This window comes from Hylobates moloch, unplaced genomic scaffold (genome assembly GCF_009828535.3).
Source record: "Hylobates moloch isolate HMO894 unplaced genomic scaffold, HMol_V3 SCAFFOLD_14, whole genome shotgun sequence".
Classification (NCBI taxonomy): domain Eukaryota; kingdom Metazoa; phylum Chordata; class Mammalia; order Primates; family Hylobatidae; genus Hylobates; species Hylobates moloch.
Genome location: NW_026652289.1, coordinates 59,303,471 through 59,320,570, shown reverse-complemented (window position 1 = coordinate 59,320,570; position 17,100 = coordinate 59,303,471). Strand labels below are relative to the sequence as shown.

The 17,100-nt window shown below is 44.1% G+C and overlaps 1 protein-coding gene across 1 annotated transcript in view; it reads left to right on the top strand.

Annotated features, from left to right (window-relative positions):
• Window positions 1-17,100, top strand: part of PAQR5 (progestin and adipoQ receptor family member 5) — a 104,187-nt gene that overhangs the window by 52,649 nt on the left and 34,438 nt on the right. The window contains exon 3 of the mRNA XM_032175996.2: window positions 7,837-8,002. Within this exon, the coding sequence (XP_032031887.1) occupies window positions 7,952-8,002 (51 nt within the window). The 5' untranslated portion in view covers window positions 7,837-7,951. The remainder of the gene's footprint in view (window positions 1-7,836; window positions 8,003-17,100) is intronic.

The following is a 17,100-nucleotide window of genomic DNA, read 5'->3' as shown; positions in this document are numbered from 1 at the left end:
ATCCACAGATAAATACCCTCCTTTATTTATCCACAGATAAATACCACAGATAAATACCCAAGGCAGCTCTTGGCCTTAGTAGGACTGGGCCTTAGTAGAAACTGAATGCTTGACCATGGACCACCAATTTACCATATGACCTGAGCTGCCTATCATGAACTGAGTGTTATCTGACCCACCAAGCCATAAAGTTGGGCATGTACAGCAGCATTCCATCATCAAATGGAAGTGGTTTATACATGATCAGGCCTGAACAGATCCTGAAGACACAAGTAAGTTATATGAAGAAGTGACACAAATGCCCATGGTTTCTACTCCTGCTACTCTGCCTTCTCTTTTCCATCCTGCACCTATGACCTCATGGGAAGTGCCCTATGATCAGTTGACAGAGGAAGAGAAAACCAGGGCCTGCTGTCCGGATGGATCTGCATGATATGCAGGCCACCTGAAAATGAACAGCTGTAGCGCTATGGCCCTTCTATGAGGCATCCTTTAAGGACAGTAGTGAAGGGAACTCTTCTCAGTTGGCAGAACTTCGAGCAGGGCACCTGGTCATGCACTTTGCTTGGAAGCAGAAATGGCCAGACGTATATAGTATACTGATTCATGGGCTATAGCCAGTGGTTTGGCTGGATGGTCAGGAATATGGAAGAAACATGACTGGAAAATTTGTGACAAGGAAATTTGGGGAAGAGGTATGTGGATGGACCTCTCTGATTGGGCAAAGGAGGTGAAGATATTTGTGTCTCATGTTAATAGTCACCAAAGAGTGACCTCGTCAGAGGAGGACTTTAATAATCAAGTGGATAGAATGACCTGTTCTGTAGATGCCAGTCAGCCTCTTTCGCCGCCCATCCCTGTCATCATCCCAGAGTCTCATGAATAAAGTGGCCATGGTGGCAGGGATGGAGGTTATGCACTGGCTCAGCAACATTGACTTCCACTCACTGAGGCCAACCTGGCTACAGCCACTGCTGAGTGCCCAGTCTGCCAGAAGCAGAGACCAACACTGGGTCCCTGATGTGGCACCATTCCCTGGGGTGATCAGCCAGCTACCTGGTGGCAAGTTGCTTACACTGGACCCCTTCTATCATGGAAGAGGCAGTGTTTTTTCCTTACTGGAATACATATTAATCTGGATATGGATTTGTCTCCCCTGAATGTGATACTTCTGTCAAAACTACCATCCATGGACTCATAGAATGCTTTATCCATTGCCATGGTGTTCACACAATATTGCTTTTGACCAAGAAACTCATTTTACAGCCAAAGAGTGTGACAGCGGGCCCATGCTCATGGAATTCACTGGTCTTACCATGTTCCCGTTATTCCAAAGCAGCTAGCTTGACAGAACAGTAGAATGTCCTTTTGAAGTCATAATTACAGAGCCAGCTAGGTGGCAATACCTTGCAGGGCTGGGGCAAGGTTGTCCAGAAGGCTGTACATGCTCTGAATCAGCGTTCAATATATGGTACTATTTCTCCCACATCCAGGATTCACAGGTGCAGGAATCAAAGGGTAGAAATGGAGGCGGGTGGGGGGCATCACTCACCATTATCCCTAGCGACCCACAAACAAATTTTTGCTTCCTGTTTCCAAGAAGACTTGATGCTCTGTTGGTCTAAAGGTCTTAGTTCCAGAGGGAAGAATGCTTCCACCAAGAGACACAACAATGATTCCACTGAGCTGGAAGTTAAGACTGCCACCCAGCCACTTTGGGCTTCTTGTGCCTCTGAATCAACAGGCTAAGAAGGGAGTGATGGTTTGGGCTGGGATGATTGATGTGGATGACCAGGAGGAAATTGCACTCCTACCTGACAATGGGAGTGAGGAAGAGTATGTCTGGAATACAGGAAAGCTCTTTGGGCCTCTCTTAGAATTATCCTGCTCTGTGATTAAGGTCAATGGGAAACTATAACAACCTGATCTAGGCAGTACTAACAAATGGCCCAGACCCTTCAGGAATTAAGGTTTAGGCCGACCCACTAAGTAAAGAACCATGACCAACTAAGGTGCTTACTGAAGGCAAAGAGAATGCAGAATGGGTAGTAGAAGAAGATAGTTATCAATACCAGCTACAAACATGATCAGTTACAGAACCAAGGACTGTAATTGTCATGAGTATTTCCTCCCTGTTTTGTTAAGAATATGTCTGCATGTATATATACATATATTAACAAATATCTTTGTTTTTGTGCTTCTCTTATTTCTTCATCACGTAATATAAGATTTATTGACCTTGTATCAGTAGTTAAGTATTATTAATGTTATATCGTAGTATTTAAGTTATGAGATATCAAGAGAAGAGTAAACATTACCCAAGAACTTTACCTCCTCTTCTGTGGAAGGGATGAGTGCATTTTGGGTTGTATGCAGGATAATTGTATCATGTTTTGCAGAACAATCTTATTGTTGTTGTTTTTATTTGGAGACTAAATATGATTTAGGAGATGCAGATGGGTGCCAAGTTGACAGGGGGTAGACTTGTGATGGTTAATTTTAGGTGTCCACTTGGCTGGATTAGGGAATACCTAGAGAACTGCTAAGTGTGATTTCTGGGTTTGTCTGTGAGGATGTTTCCAGAGGAGACTGGGTTGTGAGTCCATGGACCAAGTAGGGAGGATCCGCCCTCAGTGGGGGCAGACACCATCCAATCAACAAGGGCCCAGAGAGAACAAAAAGAGGAAATTCAAATTCTCTCTCTTTTTCTCCTGGAGCTGGGGCACCCTTCTTCTCCTTCCCTTGGGCATCAGAATTCCAGGCTTTCTGGCCCTTGGACTCTAGGACTTTCACCTCCACCCCGCAGAGTTCTCAGAGCCTTCTGCCTCAGCCCGAGAGTTAAACCATCAGCTTCCCTTATTCTGAGGCTGTAGGACTTGGACTGAGCCACACTGTGGGCATCCCAGTGTCTCCAGCTTGTTAGAGAGCCTGTTGTGGGAATTCTTGGCTTCCATTATCACGTGAGCCAATTCCCCTAATAAATCCCCTGTCACCCATCTCTATCTATCTATCTATCTATCTATCTATCTATCTATCTATCTATCTATCTATCTATCTATCATCTATCTATCTATCTATCTATCTATCTATCTATCTATCTATCTATCATCTATCTACATACCTATCTACCTATCTACTTGGTTCTGCCTCTCTGGAGAACTCTAATACAGGAGTATATTTGTCTGTCTTTCTTTCTTTCTTTCTTTCTTTCTTTCTTTCTTTCTTTCTTTCTTTCTTCTTTCTTTCTTTTCTCTCTTTCTCTCTTTCTCTCTCTTTTTTTCCTTCTTTCTTTTTTTTCTTTTTCTTTTTCTTTTTTTTTCCTTGAGACAGAGTCTCACTCTGTTGCCCAGGCTGGAGCGTAGTGGCGAGATCTCGGCTCACTGCAACCTCTGTCTCCTGGGTTCAACAGATTCCCCTGTCTCAGCCTCCCAAGTAGCAGGGATTACAGGCATTCACCACCACGCCCAGCTAATTTTTGTATTTTTAGTAGAAACAGGGTTTCACCATGTTGGTCAGGCTGGTCTCAAACTCCTGACCTCAGGTGATCCACCTGCCTCAGCCTCCCAAAGTGCTGGGATTACAGGTGTGAGGCACTGTGCCTGGCCTGTCCTATTTCTTTATTTCTTTTTTATACATTTCTTGGAGACAAGGATAGTCTTATTCATCTTTTTTCCCCTGTGCAATGAAGGAATAGAATGATATAAAGCATGACTACTCCCCTCTATTGTGCGTATCACAAACTTAAACAATTTTTATATCAGTTAAATTCTCAGCTTTTCCTTAAATCTGCGGCAGCCCACAGAGAATAATCAGCTATTCACTTATCCCTTACCCTTTCTTTCTTAAGCTATTCACTTATCCCTGATTAAAACGCAGTAAGCAGTGAATGAATGAAGAAATTAATGAATCCTACACTACATTGTATTACCCCTTATTTTTGCATGGCTAATATGGTCATCCTACCTAAATAGTGTGAGAGTAGAGACTGTGTCTTTCTTTTCCTTCCCATGATATTGAGTCATAGCCAGAGAGAACTAGAGGACCTAGGTAGGCAGGTTTGTGGAGACCCAGTCTTGATTTCTATTGTTGTCTGAGGCTTCTCTGGTGTGTTTGAGTTTCCCTATTACTGGACTTTTGCCTCTTGTCCTGCCATTAGGTGAATTAGTGGTGCTTCTGTGAGTGTGCAAGGCTTGGTGATTTGGCCATGAAAAACTAAGTGTACCATGGCTCATTTACATCAGTGTTGTATTTTTTCCAAAGTATTAACTTTTATTTTTTAGCCTGGGCAAAATGTAGGTGAGCTTTAAAAAGTTATTTTCTTTATTATTCTATTTGAAATCGTATGTCACTATTTCATTGGTATAAAATATATATAACATTTAGCATTTTAACCATTTTTAAGTGTATAGCTCAGTGGGATTAAGTACATTGGTATTATTGTGCAACCATTGCCGTCATCCATCTTCAGAACATTTTTATCATCCCAAACAGAAACTCTGTGTCCTTTAAACACTAACTCCCCATTCTCTACGCCCAGCCCCTGGTAACCACCATCCAGCTTTCCGCTTTCTGTTTCTAGGAATTTGACTACTCCAGGTGCCTTGTACATGTGGAATTGTACAATATTCGTTCTTTTGTAAGTGGCTCACTTCACTTAGCTTAAGGTTTCAAAGGTGTGTCCTGGTTGTAGCATATATCAGAATTTCCTTCCTTTTTAAGGATGAATAATATTCCATTGTATGTATATTTCACTGATATAGTTTGAATATTTGTCCCTGTGCAAATCTCATGTTGAAATGTAATCCTCAATGCTGAAGGTGGGGCCTGGAGGGAGGTGTTTGTATCATGGGGGCAGATCCCTCATGGCTTGGTGCTATCTTCGAGATAGTGACTTCTCTCAAGATCTGGTTGTTTAAAAGTGTGTGGCATCTCCCCACCGTCTCTCTCTCTCTTTCTCTCTCGCTCCTGCTTTCGCCATATGACTTGCCAGCTACTCCTTCGCCTTCCGCTATGATTGTAAGCTTCCTGCGGCCTCCCTAGAAGCCGAGCAGAAGCCAGCACCATGTTTCCTGTCCAGTCTACAGAACTGTGAGCCAATCAAACCTCTTTTCTTTATAAATTACCCAGTCTCAGAGTGTTTGTTTGTTTGTTTGTTTTTGAGACATAATCTTGCTGTGTCATCCAGGCTGGAATGTAGTGGTATGATCTCGGCTCACTGCAACCTCCACCTCCAAGGTTCAAGTAATTCTCCTGCCTCAGCCTCCCTGGTAGCTGGGACTACAGTCGTGCACCACCATGCCTGGCTAATTTTTGTATTTTTAGTAGAGATGGGGTTTCACCATGTTGCCCAGGTTGGTCTCAAACTCCTGACCTCAGGTGATCCACCCACCTAGGCCTCCCAAAGTGCTGGGATTACAGGTGTGAGCTACCACACTTGGCCTCAGGTATTTCTTTATAGCAATGCAAGAATGGACTGATACCACCACATTTTGTTCATTCATCCTTTAATGGACACTTCAGTTGCTTCCACCCTTTGAGTATTGTGAATAATGCTTCTATTACTGTTTTTAAGAAAGAAGCATATTTACGATGGTGAAATAAACAAATTGTATTTTGCTGCATAGTTTCAGATAACACTTAGAACAAAAATATAAGAAGAAGCAAAAGTAAATGAACCACAAAAATAAAAACAAAACAGCTTCGAGTTCAAACTATGAGCATCATTGCTTCATTAAATAAGCATTTGCTGAGGGCCCAGGGTGGACCAGGCATACACCCCGAGTTTCCAGCCAGCCATGGGAGGCTTCTTCTGAAGGGGCAGACGAGGCTTAGGGAGTTAGCTGTGACTGTAGGTACGATGTGGTTGGTGCTGCAGGTACATACAAGCAAGGTCTCTGGGTCTTCAGAGGCAGGGAAAGCACACCTCTGGTTGATGGGGACTATGAGGAGGGCTCTCAGGAGGTGGTAGACTTTGGCCCAGTGATGATAGGGGTAGAGGAGGAAATTTACTATGGTAAATTCCCAACTCTGCTCTTCTTTGCTAAATCCAAGGTGTATTTTTCTGTTTCTTGGACCTGTTCCAAGGGTTCTGGGTCTCTGTGGTGCACATTACTCAGAGCTCTTAAGTGGTCTTCATCCTTCATTTAAGCAATCTTCTTACTTACTCTTGAGTTGCTCTGTCTCCAACAAGTGCCTTGGATTTATTTGCTTGGCATGGTTCTTTTGTGTGTCTCAGGGCAACCAAGCTCCGGTCAGCTTTCTGGAAGAGTTGAGTTGCTTCTCTTTCTGTGATCTGAGGCAGCTGCTGACCCTCTTCCACCCACTGGCTGGACACAGACTTAAGATCCCACTGTCTGTCCAGGGGCAGCCTCTGGTGGAGTGGAGAGTAAGCAGCCCAGCTCCCTGCTGCGGTGCAGCCTTGGGAAAGTTATTCTGCCCCTCCCGCCTTCATGTGTAACATGAGAAGACTGGGTGACCTCTAAGGCCCTTTTCAGCTCTGTGGCTTTTTTTTTTTTTTTTTTTGAGACAGAGTCTTGCTGTGTTGCTCTGGCTGGAGTGCAGTGGCATGATCATGGCTCACAGCAGCCTTGACCTCCTGGGCTGAAGTGATCTCACTTTAGCCCACCCTTGAGTACAACACCATACCCAGCTAATTTTAATTTTTTCTTTGTAGAAACAAGGTCTCACTATATCGCCCAGGCTGGTCTTGAACTCTGGAGCTTAACTGATCCTCCCATCTCAGTCGCCCAAATTTCTGGGATTACAGGCGTGAGCCACCACATCTGGCCTTAGCTCTACAATTTTATGATCACTGTCTTAGTCCATTTGGCATGCTATCACAAAATACCTGAGACTGGGTAATTTATAAGCAACAGAAATTTATTGCTAATAGTTCTGGAGGCTGGGAAGTCCAAGGTCACGGTGCCAACAGATTCCCTGTCTGGTGAGGGCCCATTCCTCATAGATGTCTCCTTCTATGTGTCCTCACACGGTGGAAGGGGCGAACAAGCTCCCTCAGACCTCTTTTCTATGAGCACTAATCCCACTCATAAGGGCAGAGCCTTCATGACCTAGTCACTTCCCAAAAGCCCTGCTCCTTGTCACCACATTGGAGATTAGGTTTTGACACATGAATTTTGGGGAGACACAAACATTCAGACCATAGTAATTGCCCATATTATTGTCGCAGGATGAACCGCAGACAAAACTCCTCAGACACCAAGTTAAAGGAGGTAGGGGTTTATTCGGCTGGGGGCATCGCAAGACTCCTGTCTCAAGGGCCGAGCTCCCCGAGTGAGCAATTCCTGTCCCTTTTAAGGGCTCACAACTCTAACGGGGTGTGTGTGAGAGGGTCGTGATTGATTGATCAAGCAGGGGGTACGTGACTGGGGGCTGCATGCACTGGTAATTAGACAGGAACAAAACAGGATAGGGATTTTCACAGTGCTTTTCTATACAATGTCTGTAATCTATAGATAACATAACTGATTAGGTCAGGGGTCGATCTTTAACTACCAGGCCCAGGGTGTGGCACCGGTTGTCTGCTTGTGGATTTCATTTCTGCCTTTTAGTTTTTACTGTTTCTTTCTTTGGAGGCAGAAATTGGGCATAAGACAATATGAGGGGTGGTCTCCTCCCTTATTATTAATTACCTCCTTCCAGCACTCTTGGAGTGGATGACTCAGCAGTCTGATCGTTTTGCTGTTTTTAAGGAAGCTTGATTTTGTGCCATCATGTGTAGTAAGTATATATTCAATAGTTGAACAAGCTGACTGTCCTGACCCAGCTGGAGTTAGGCTGAAACTGACTGGATTTCTTCATGCTGTCCTCTTTCAGGGAAGCGGCACAGCACCAGCTAGGCAGAGACGCCCCAGGCCATGTCAGAGCTTTAAGTGAGGCCTGGTAACAGGGAGGCGCTGTCACCTACTGGCCTTGCCAATCCAGCTCCAAGATGCTGAGCCTGAAGCTCCCCAGGCTGTTTAGCATAGACCAGATACCCCAGGTATGTGCTCTATTGATTATGATGGTTCATTTCCAGAGCATGACCAGGGCTTGGCCTCTGCAACGGGGGACTGTTGTCTTCACCTAGTCTGTTCTGTACAGGCCCATTCCCTTCAAGGACCCCCTCCCACACTTCCTTGGGGGATATTACAGCCTCCTACTTCCCCCACCTACCTTGAAATGGAAGTATTCCCAAAGTTGTTTAAGTTGTAACCCTTCCTTGCAGCATCTGTGTTTTATCCAGAAGCAAAGTCATTACTGAGATTCAACCCGAAGAGATAAAGCCAGCAGCAGCTGGCTGGGTAGGAGGTTTATTTTTTTAGGCCCCTCCTATGGGTGCTTGAAAGCAGGCTATGGGCAAAGGCACACCAGGTCATGGATTTGCCCATGCCCGTTACTTGCAGGATGCCCAGGCCAGGCCTTCACTGGGGCGATGGGGAGAGTTGTTGAATGGGCCTTAGCATTGCCCTTTAGTGGACTCATGGGCCTGGGAGCTCACAGGCAGGTATCCTGAAATATGTGCGACTCACTGATGATCTGCTTTAATAAGCCACAGGTGAGCCTGGTTGTGTGCTACAGAGAACTGGTGCACTTCCTCCTTCTCTTGCAAAGGAAACATCATTGTGTTGCACCCCTTTGTTGATGTCAAATTTCCTTCCTTTTTGACTAAGAAAAGTGGGTGTCATTTCATGGTGGGAAGTTTCTTTGGGAAGATGTGACAGAGTGGAGGAGAGTTCTACTTGGCTGATTGCCAAGCACTTATGACTTGCCCCAGAAAAATAGTTTCGAAATAAACTCAACATTACCAATGGAAGATTGAGGGGGAAACTGCCAAACCCTAACTCTAAAAGCCTGTGAAGCCAGGTGATTCCAGGAAGATGGCATGGGGGAAAACCATAAGTGATGCAGAGCTGTCTGGTGGGGTGAGCTGAAAAATGTGGCAAGTAATAGGCAAGCTACATGTGTGGCTGGCTCCCATGACACTGGAAAGAGTGCCTGCCTCTGTTCTTACAGGGCAATCACCTTCTCTTCTTGGTGCACTTCGCTGGTTGGTTCTACCCATAGAGCATTAGCAGCTGTGATTAGTGGGAACACAGTGTGATTCTTGAATTTATTTACTCATGAAATTTGTATTGACTGCCTACTATGTGCAAGGGATTCAGAGAATAATTACATACAAGTCCTGTCCTTGCGTGGCTCATATGTTGGTCAGGAAGATTTTTAAATGTGCATGATAAATTCTTCCCTAAAGTGGGTTAGGGTCTATCCTAAGACAGGGTGATTGTTTCAGAGAAGGGATTGGTCACTTCCATCACAGAGGAGTGTATTAGTCCATTCTCACACTGCTATAAAGAATTGCCTGAGACTTGGTAATTTATAAAGAAAAGAGGTCTAATTGACTCACAGTTCCTCATGGCTGGGGAGGCCTCAGGTAACTTACAATCATGAGGGAAGAGGCACGTCTTACATGGCAGCAGGTGAGAGAAAGAGAGCATGATGTGAAGGAGGAACTATCAGACACTTATGAAACCATCAGATCTCGAGAGAACTCACTCAGTTTGGGGGACAACACCCCCATGATCCAATCACCTCGCACCAGGTTCCTCTCTCGACATGTGGGGATTATAGGGATTACAATATGAGATGAGATTTGAAGGGGGACACAGAGCCAAATTATATCAGAGAGGAAGGGATCAGGGAAGGCTTCATGAAGGGGGTGATCTGTAAGACAGATTTTGAGGGGTGGACAGGATTGTGGAAGTGGGGAGAGCATTCCAGGTGGAAGGGGCAGTGTGAGCAAAGTCCTGGAGATGGGAGATCATGGGGCAGGTGGTGATGGTGGGGGGACTGGGGAGCCTCTTGGGGGTAGAGGTTATGGGAGTCTGCTTAGATGTCTTTCTGGACATTTTGGTCAGGGTTGGATTCAGAGTATGTCCGCAGGAAGGAAGTGAAGGGGGCAGAGCGGTATCAATAGGTCCTTTGGGTAACCTGCTGGGAATCTGAATGTATGGAGATTCTGAATGTCAGGGCTGGACAACCCCAGCAGAGGCTAAGGGAGAAAGATGAACATGTCCCCTCTGTCCAGTTTTTCATAAGTTAGAGGATGATAATATCTTTTAGTGAAATGGCACTGGCTAGAGGCAGAAGACCAACATCACACTTTGCATCCACCGTTTGCTTTAAAATCTTCCTTGGGCTCCAGCATCCACTACTGGGTTTTGGGGCATCATGCCCAGGGTTCATGAAGCCATAGAGAAAATACAGTGGCTCTGCCTGCCTGGAGGGTAGTTTTACCTGAGGATTTGAGGGCAAAGACATTTATTAGTATTAAAACATATGCACGGGGCCGGGCGTGGTGGCTCACGCCTGTAATCCCAGCACTTTGGGAGGCCAAGGCGGGTGGATCACGAGGTCAGGAGATCGAGACCACGGTGAAACCCTGTCTCTACTAAAAATACAAAAAATTAGCCGGGCCTGGTGGTGGGCGCCTGTAGTCCCAGCTATTCGGGAGGCTGAGGCAGGAGAATGGCGTGAACCCGGGAGGCGGAGCTTGCAGTGAGCAGAGATTGTGCCACTGCACTCCAGCCTGGGTGACAGAGCGAGACTCCGTCTCAAAAAAAAAAAAAAAAAAAAAAAAATGCACGGGTATTAAAAATGGAATGCACAATTTACAGGAGTATTTAAAATAAGATACTTCATACAATTGTTAAAGCTTACCTTTGGTGGGCTCTGTGGGTTCCAATGCTTGGTTTTTAGAGTGGCCTCAAGCAAGATAATCTCTCTACCTCAGCTTTTGCTTCTGTAAAATGGGAATGACAATAGTATCTGCCTCCTGGGGTTGTGAGAATTAAGTGAGATAACCCAAGTGAAGTGCCTGGCATGTGGTGAACAGTTAATAATGTTGGTTGTCATTATTATCATTCTGTCCTAGGCTCTTTAGGGCACTTTGAGGGGGAGAGCATGCTGGCAGGAGACTTCAGAGGCCCTATCCACAGACTCGAACCCCGGCTCCCCCATCTGCTGTTCACCATCTTCACCAGCCTGATCCCTCCCCACTTCTTCCACCACGTCCCATCCACAGACGCTCTTCTTTTTTTTCTCCCCAGCAGATGCAACCTTCACTTGTCTTGATTTCTGTTTGAAGAAGGCTTCCCTCTCCCCAACCTTTGCTCCCCCTTTCTGGCTTCCTTTTTTGTGGAGTGGCAGGTGTCTGCTCCTTTCCCCGAGCTCCTTCAGCTGTTGGTTGTACCTCTACAAGCTGCTCTGTACAGCTGCCTCTCCTTTTGTATATCAGCCAGCTATGTGACCTGGGCCACTGCACTACCCTGTCTGGGCCTCAGCCATCTATAGGGAATGGTGTGCCCACCTCTCTGCATCATCAGAGTTGTAATCCTGGCCCATTCTTGGTGCATTCCTGGCTGTTAGATTGTTCATGGAAAAGGGCAGTTTCTCTCTTCCCTCAGAAGGCAGAACTTGTGTGTATGCCTCATAATATTTAGTCTCCCTTGTGTCCAAAACTAAGCCTGGGTACATCAGAGGGTCATTAAAGATGTGAACAAAACCTCAAGGAATGGAATAATTATCTAGATGTTGATTCTTACACAGACCTCGTTTAGAGACAAAACAGAGAGACCTAGAAAAAAGACAAGTTCATATGCAACACAGCATGACACTTTGCCAGGAAACAAGAACATCGAGTGTCAAATTGCTAAACTGTGTTTTTTTTTGTGTTTTTTTTTTTTTTGAGACAGAGTCTTGTTCTGTCACCCAGACTGGAGTGCAGTGCCACTATCATGACTCACTGCAGCCTCCGCCTCCCAGGTTCAAGCGATTCTCCTTCTCCTGCCTCAACCTCCCAAGTAGCGGGACTACAAGTGCATGCCACCACACCGGGCTAATTTTTGTATTTTCAGTAACAACAGGGTTTCACCATGTTGGCCAGGCTGGGTCTCAAACTCCTGACCTCAAGTGATCCGCCTGCTTCAGCTTCCCAAAGTTCTGGGATTACAAGCGTGAGCCACTGCACCCAGCCAAATTGCTAAGCTTTAAATAACTACAGCCTTGACTCACAGGCTACAGATAAACACATCCCATAGTCCCAGATGCCTTAGTTTAGGGGCCTGGACAGGAGGATTCCCTGAGGCAGTGGTCTACACAGACAGGAAAAGCAACGCCGTTTCCAGACTTGCACTGCAGCTCTGCCACACAGTCATAACCTTAGTCTCAGTGTTCTTATCTGTAAAATGGAAGTGACTCCTGTTAAGTCAGTCTCACAGGGCAATTGTGAAGATCCAATAAAAATGAAATAGAATAGTGGGATTATTATGAATGAAGGAAGCACAGCCAGATCAGTGGCTGGCATAGGTGTTTGGTAGGTGGGCTCAGGCACTGGGAATAAGGAGCAATCTCAACAGGTAAACGGTTTCTCCAGCCCAGTGCTATTCAGAGAGAGAGTGCTTAGATCACCAATGTCAGAATTACCTGGTAGGATATTAAAATATGACAGGAGCAAGGCTCAGTGGGTCACACCTGTAATCCTAGCACTTTGGGATGCCGAAGTGGGTGATTTTAAGGCAATCACCATTCTGTCTCCAAAAACAAAACAAAACAAATATATATATATTAGGAGTTCTGATAGCAGGCATCTTTGTATTGTTTTTGGTTTTAATGAAAAGAAATGCTTTTAACATTTCACCGTTTAGTATGTTTGCTGTGTGTGTGTGTGTGTGTGTGTGTATGTGTATATATATATATATATATATATAAAATTAATCTTTTCATCTTTATCAGATTAAGGGTATCATTTTATATTCTAGTTTGCTAGGATTTTTTCCATCATAATTTTTTTTTTTTTTTTTGGAGATGGAGTCTTGCTCTGTCACCCAGGCTGGAGTCCAGTGGCGAGAGCTCTGCTCACTGCAACCTCCGCCTCCCAGGTTCAAGCAATTCTCTGCATCAGCCTCCCAAGTAGCTGGGATCACAGGTGCCCGCCACCACACCAAGCTAGTTTTTGTATTCTTAGTAGAGATGGGGTTTCACTATGTTGGCCAGGCTGGTCTTGAACCCCTGACCTCATGATCCACCCACCTTGGCCTCCCAAAGTGCTGGGATTACAGGCGTGAGCCACCACGTCCGGCCTTCCCTTATGAATTTTATTTTATTTTATTTTATTTTTATTTTATTTATTTACTTAGAGTCTCGCTTTGTCACCCAGGCTGGAGTGCAGTGGCGCAATCTCGGCTCACTGCAACGTCTGCCTTCCAGGTTCAAGCGATTCTCATGGCTCAGCCTCCCAAGTAGCTGGGACTACAGGCAAGTGCCACCATCCCCGGCTAATTTTTGTATTTTTTAGTAGAGATGGGGTTTCATCATGTTGGCCAGGCTGGTCTCAAACTCCTGACCTCAGGTGATCCACCTGCCTCAGCCTCCCAAAGTGCTGGGATTACAGGCGTGAGCCACTGCACCCAGCCTCCTTTATGAATTTTACAGAACTCTTTTTTCCTATCACTATCTTTTGAGATGATCATATATGATTCATTTAAGTTGTTAATGTGGTGATACATTGATTGATTTACTAATGTTAAACCAATTTTTTGTTTTTGGTTTAAATACAGCTTGATTATGATGCAATATCTCTTTAATCTATTGCTAGAATCAGTTAGCTAATATTTTGTTCAGGATCTTTAAGTCTATTTAATGAGTTGGCCTATAATGTTTTCTTCTTGTGCTGTCCTTGCCTGGACTTGGGATTCAGATTACGCCAACCACAAGTGAGTTGGAGATTTCTGCCTATTTATTCTATGGGGAAAAATATCTAATATTCGAATTATACATTCCTGAGTGGGTGGTAGGATTTATCTGTGAAATTACCTGGGCGGAGCCACCATATTGCCCAACTCTAAGGGGGCACCATTTCCCTTTTAGTCTACGTGAATGGCAACCTCTGGAGATGTGCAGGGAACAACTTGGCCCCACAGCTGAATTTTCTTGATGGAAAGATTTTTTTATAACAGCCTTGTTGAGATGCAATTCACATATTATAAAATCCACCCTGTAAAAGTGTACGTGGGTTTTAGTATGTTGAACACAGAGTGTGTTGCACAAAACCATCACCATGATCACCAGTTTTTAGAGCATTTTCATCACCCCAGAAAGAACTGCACCCGTTAGCAGCTATTTTCTATCCCCTCAGTTCCTGGCAATCACCTAACCTGCTTTCTGTCTGTATGGATTTGCCAATTGTGGATATCTTCAACAAATGGAATTGTGCAAATATGTGGCCTTTTCTGACTGCCTTCTTACACTTAGCAGGATGTTTTCAAGGTTCTTCTACGCTGTAACATCTATCAGTACTTTGTTTTCATGGCCAAATCATAGTCTATTGAATGAATATACCATAGTTTGTTTATCCATCCATTAGTTGATGAACAGGCGAGTTGTTTCTATTTTTCGGCTATGATAAATATGCCGCTGTGAACATTCGTGTACAAGTCATTTAGGTGGACAAGTTGTCAGTCTCTTTGGTGTACAACCCAGGAGTGGAGTTGCTGGATCATATGGTAACTCTATGCTTCCAAGTATATAGAGTTTTTATACTACAGATTTAACTTAATTGATCTTGGTCTGAGAATGTCCCCTGTATTATTCCAATCCTTGATGTTTGTTTAGACTAGCTCGATGGCCCAGCACATGAATGATTTTCATAAATCTTCTAAGTGTGCCTATAAATAATGTATAGTCTCCAGTTGTTGGAGGAAGTATTCCATATTTGTTCATAAGATCAATTATCTTTATATTTTTACTAATTTTGTTCTACTTGATCTATGCATAATTGAGATGTGTTAAAAATCTTCCACTACGGTGGTAAATTTGTAAATTACTTCTTGTGAGTTAATTTTTGCTGTATGTATTTTGAGCCTGTGTTTTCTAGGTATATCCAAGTTTATAATTGTCGTATTTTCTATCTTCCTGGTGATGCAAAGGTATGATTTTGTAGTGATTATCTTTATATCTAGTAATGCTTTTTGCCTTGGAATGCATCCGATATTAATATAACTACTCTAGCTTTTGTTATCATTTTTTTGGCTTATCTCCTTCCTTTGACTTTCAATCCTTCCCCATGATTATATTTTAACTGTGTCTTGTGTAAACAGCACACGGTGAGATTTTATTAGTTTGACAATATTTGTTTTTTAGCTGAGAGTTTAGTCTACTTATGTTTATAATGATTACTGATATCCACATTTATTTTCATTGTCTTAAATGCTTTTGTCTTGTTTTCTCTATTTGTTCCTTGTTTCTCTTACTTTCTTTGGATTGAGTTTTACATTCCTCGTTTTTTTTCTTTTCGTATGCTATTTTTCCCTTCCACCTGTTTTATAATTAATGTGTTAGAAATATGCTCTGTGTGGATTAGTTTAGTGGTCACTTCAGCTATTTTAACATGAATAGCTGTACTAGACAGGGTCAGGCTATGCTGAGTTAAAAATTACCCCATATAGCTTAGTGACTTAACATAGCAAAGGTTATTTCACATCACACTACATAGCTAAGTGGTCAGTGAGGGACTGAGACACCCAGGCAGCCATCTCCCGGCTGCCCCCTCTGGAACCTGCAGCCTCCAAGGTCATCCCAGAAGGGGAAGCGAGGGTCTACAGCCATACCACCCTGAACACTCCTATCTTGCCTGATCTCAGAAACTAGGCAGGGCTGGGCCAGGTTCGAGCTTGGATGGGAGAAGGAGAAGAGAAAGTTAGTTTCCCTAGAAACAGACTCTGAGAAAAAGATTCAGGCACAGGAAGTTTATGGGGGAGTATTCTCAGGAACAACACCTGCAAGGATGTGAAGGAGGCAGGATTATGCAGAAGAAGCTGCATTAGAAGCTCCACCAGTCACTCAGGAGCTCTGGTCGTTAGTTGGCCTTTCAGAACTGTCCCAAATGGGAAAAGGAGGCTAGGACCTTGATCCATCATCAGTGGATGTACACAGCCCCTGGGGAGAAGTATAACTAGTGCCCATTGGCCAAAAACAATTCCCGTGGCATGATGAGTGGCTCAGTTCTGAAGAGTCCCTCTGAAAGGTCCTTCAGAAGTGTGTAGTGATATCTGCAAGAAGGCTTCCTGCTTTTTTTTTTTAGATCAAGTCTTGCTCTGCAGCCAAGGCTGCAGTGCAGTGGCGTTATCTTGGCTCACTGCAACCTCTGCCTCCCAGGTTCAAGCAATTCTCCTGCCTCAGCCTCCCATATAGCTGGGATTACAGGCATGCACCACCACGCCAGGCTAATTTTTGTATTTTTAGCAAAGAATGGGGTTTCACCATGTTGGCCAGGCTGGTCTCGAACTCCTGACCACAGGTGATCTGCCTGCCTCGGCCTCCCAAAGTGCTGGGATTACAGGCATGAGCCACTGCACCTCTGCTTTTAACTGTTCTGGCCTAGAAGTAACATTAACCGGAAATAGTCACATGCCCCCAACCTAACTTTGAGAAAGTCTGAGGGATGTAGGAAAGCACATGTAATATTTGGTGAACACCAACTGTCTACTTAACCTCTTGGATCTGAAGACTGACGACTCAATAATTCTAGAAATGTATCAGTTATTTCTTCAAATAGCACATCAAAACCATTTTTATTTTCTCCTTCTGGAGAAATGTCCTCTGTGTCTCTTATTAGCTTTTTCATATTTTCTATCTATTACTGTCTCTGGACTGCATTCTGGGTACTTTCTTTGGATCTTTCAGTTGACTAATTTGCTCTTCAGACAGGTCTAGTGTATTATTTATTCCTTTGATGTATTTTAAATTTCAATTATTATTTTTTAATTTCTAAAAGTTATATTAGGCTCTTTTTTTTTTTTTTGAGACAGAGTCTTGCTCTGTTACCCAGGCTGGAATGTCGTGGTGCAATCGTGGCTCACTGTGGCCTTAAACTCTTGGGCTCAAGTGATGCTCCTGCCTCAGCCTCCCCAGTAGCTGGAACTACAGCTGTGCTCCACCATACCCAGCTAATTTTTAAAAAAAATTTTGTAGAGATGAGGGTGTCTCACTGTGTGGCCTATGCTGGTCTCAAACTCCTGGGCTCAAGCAATCCACCCACAATGG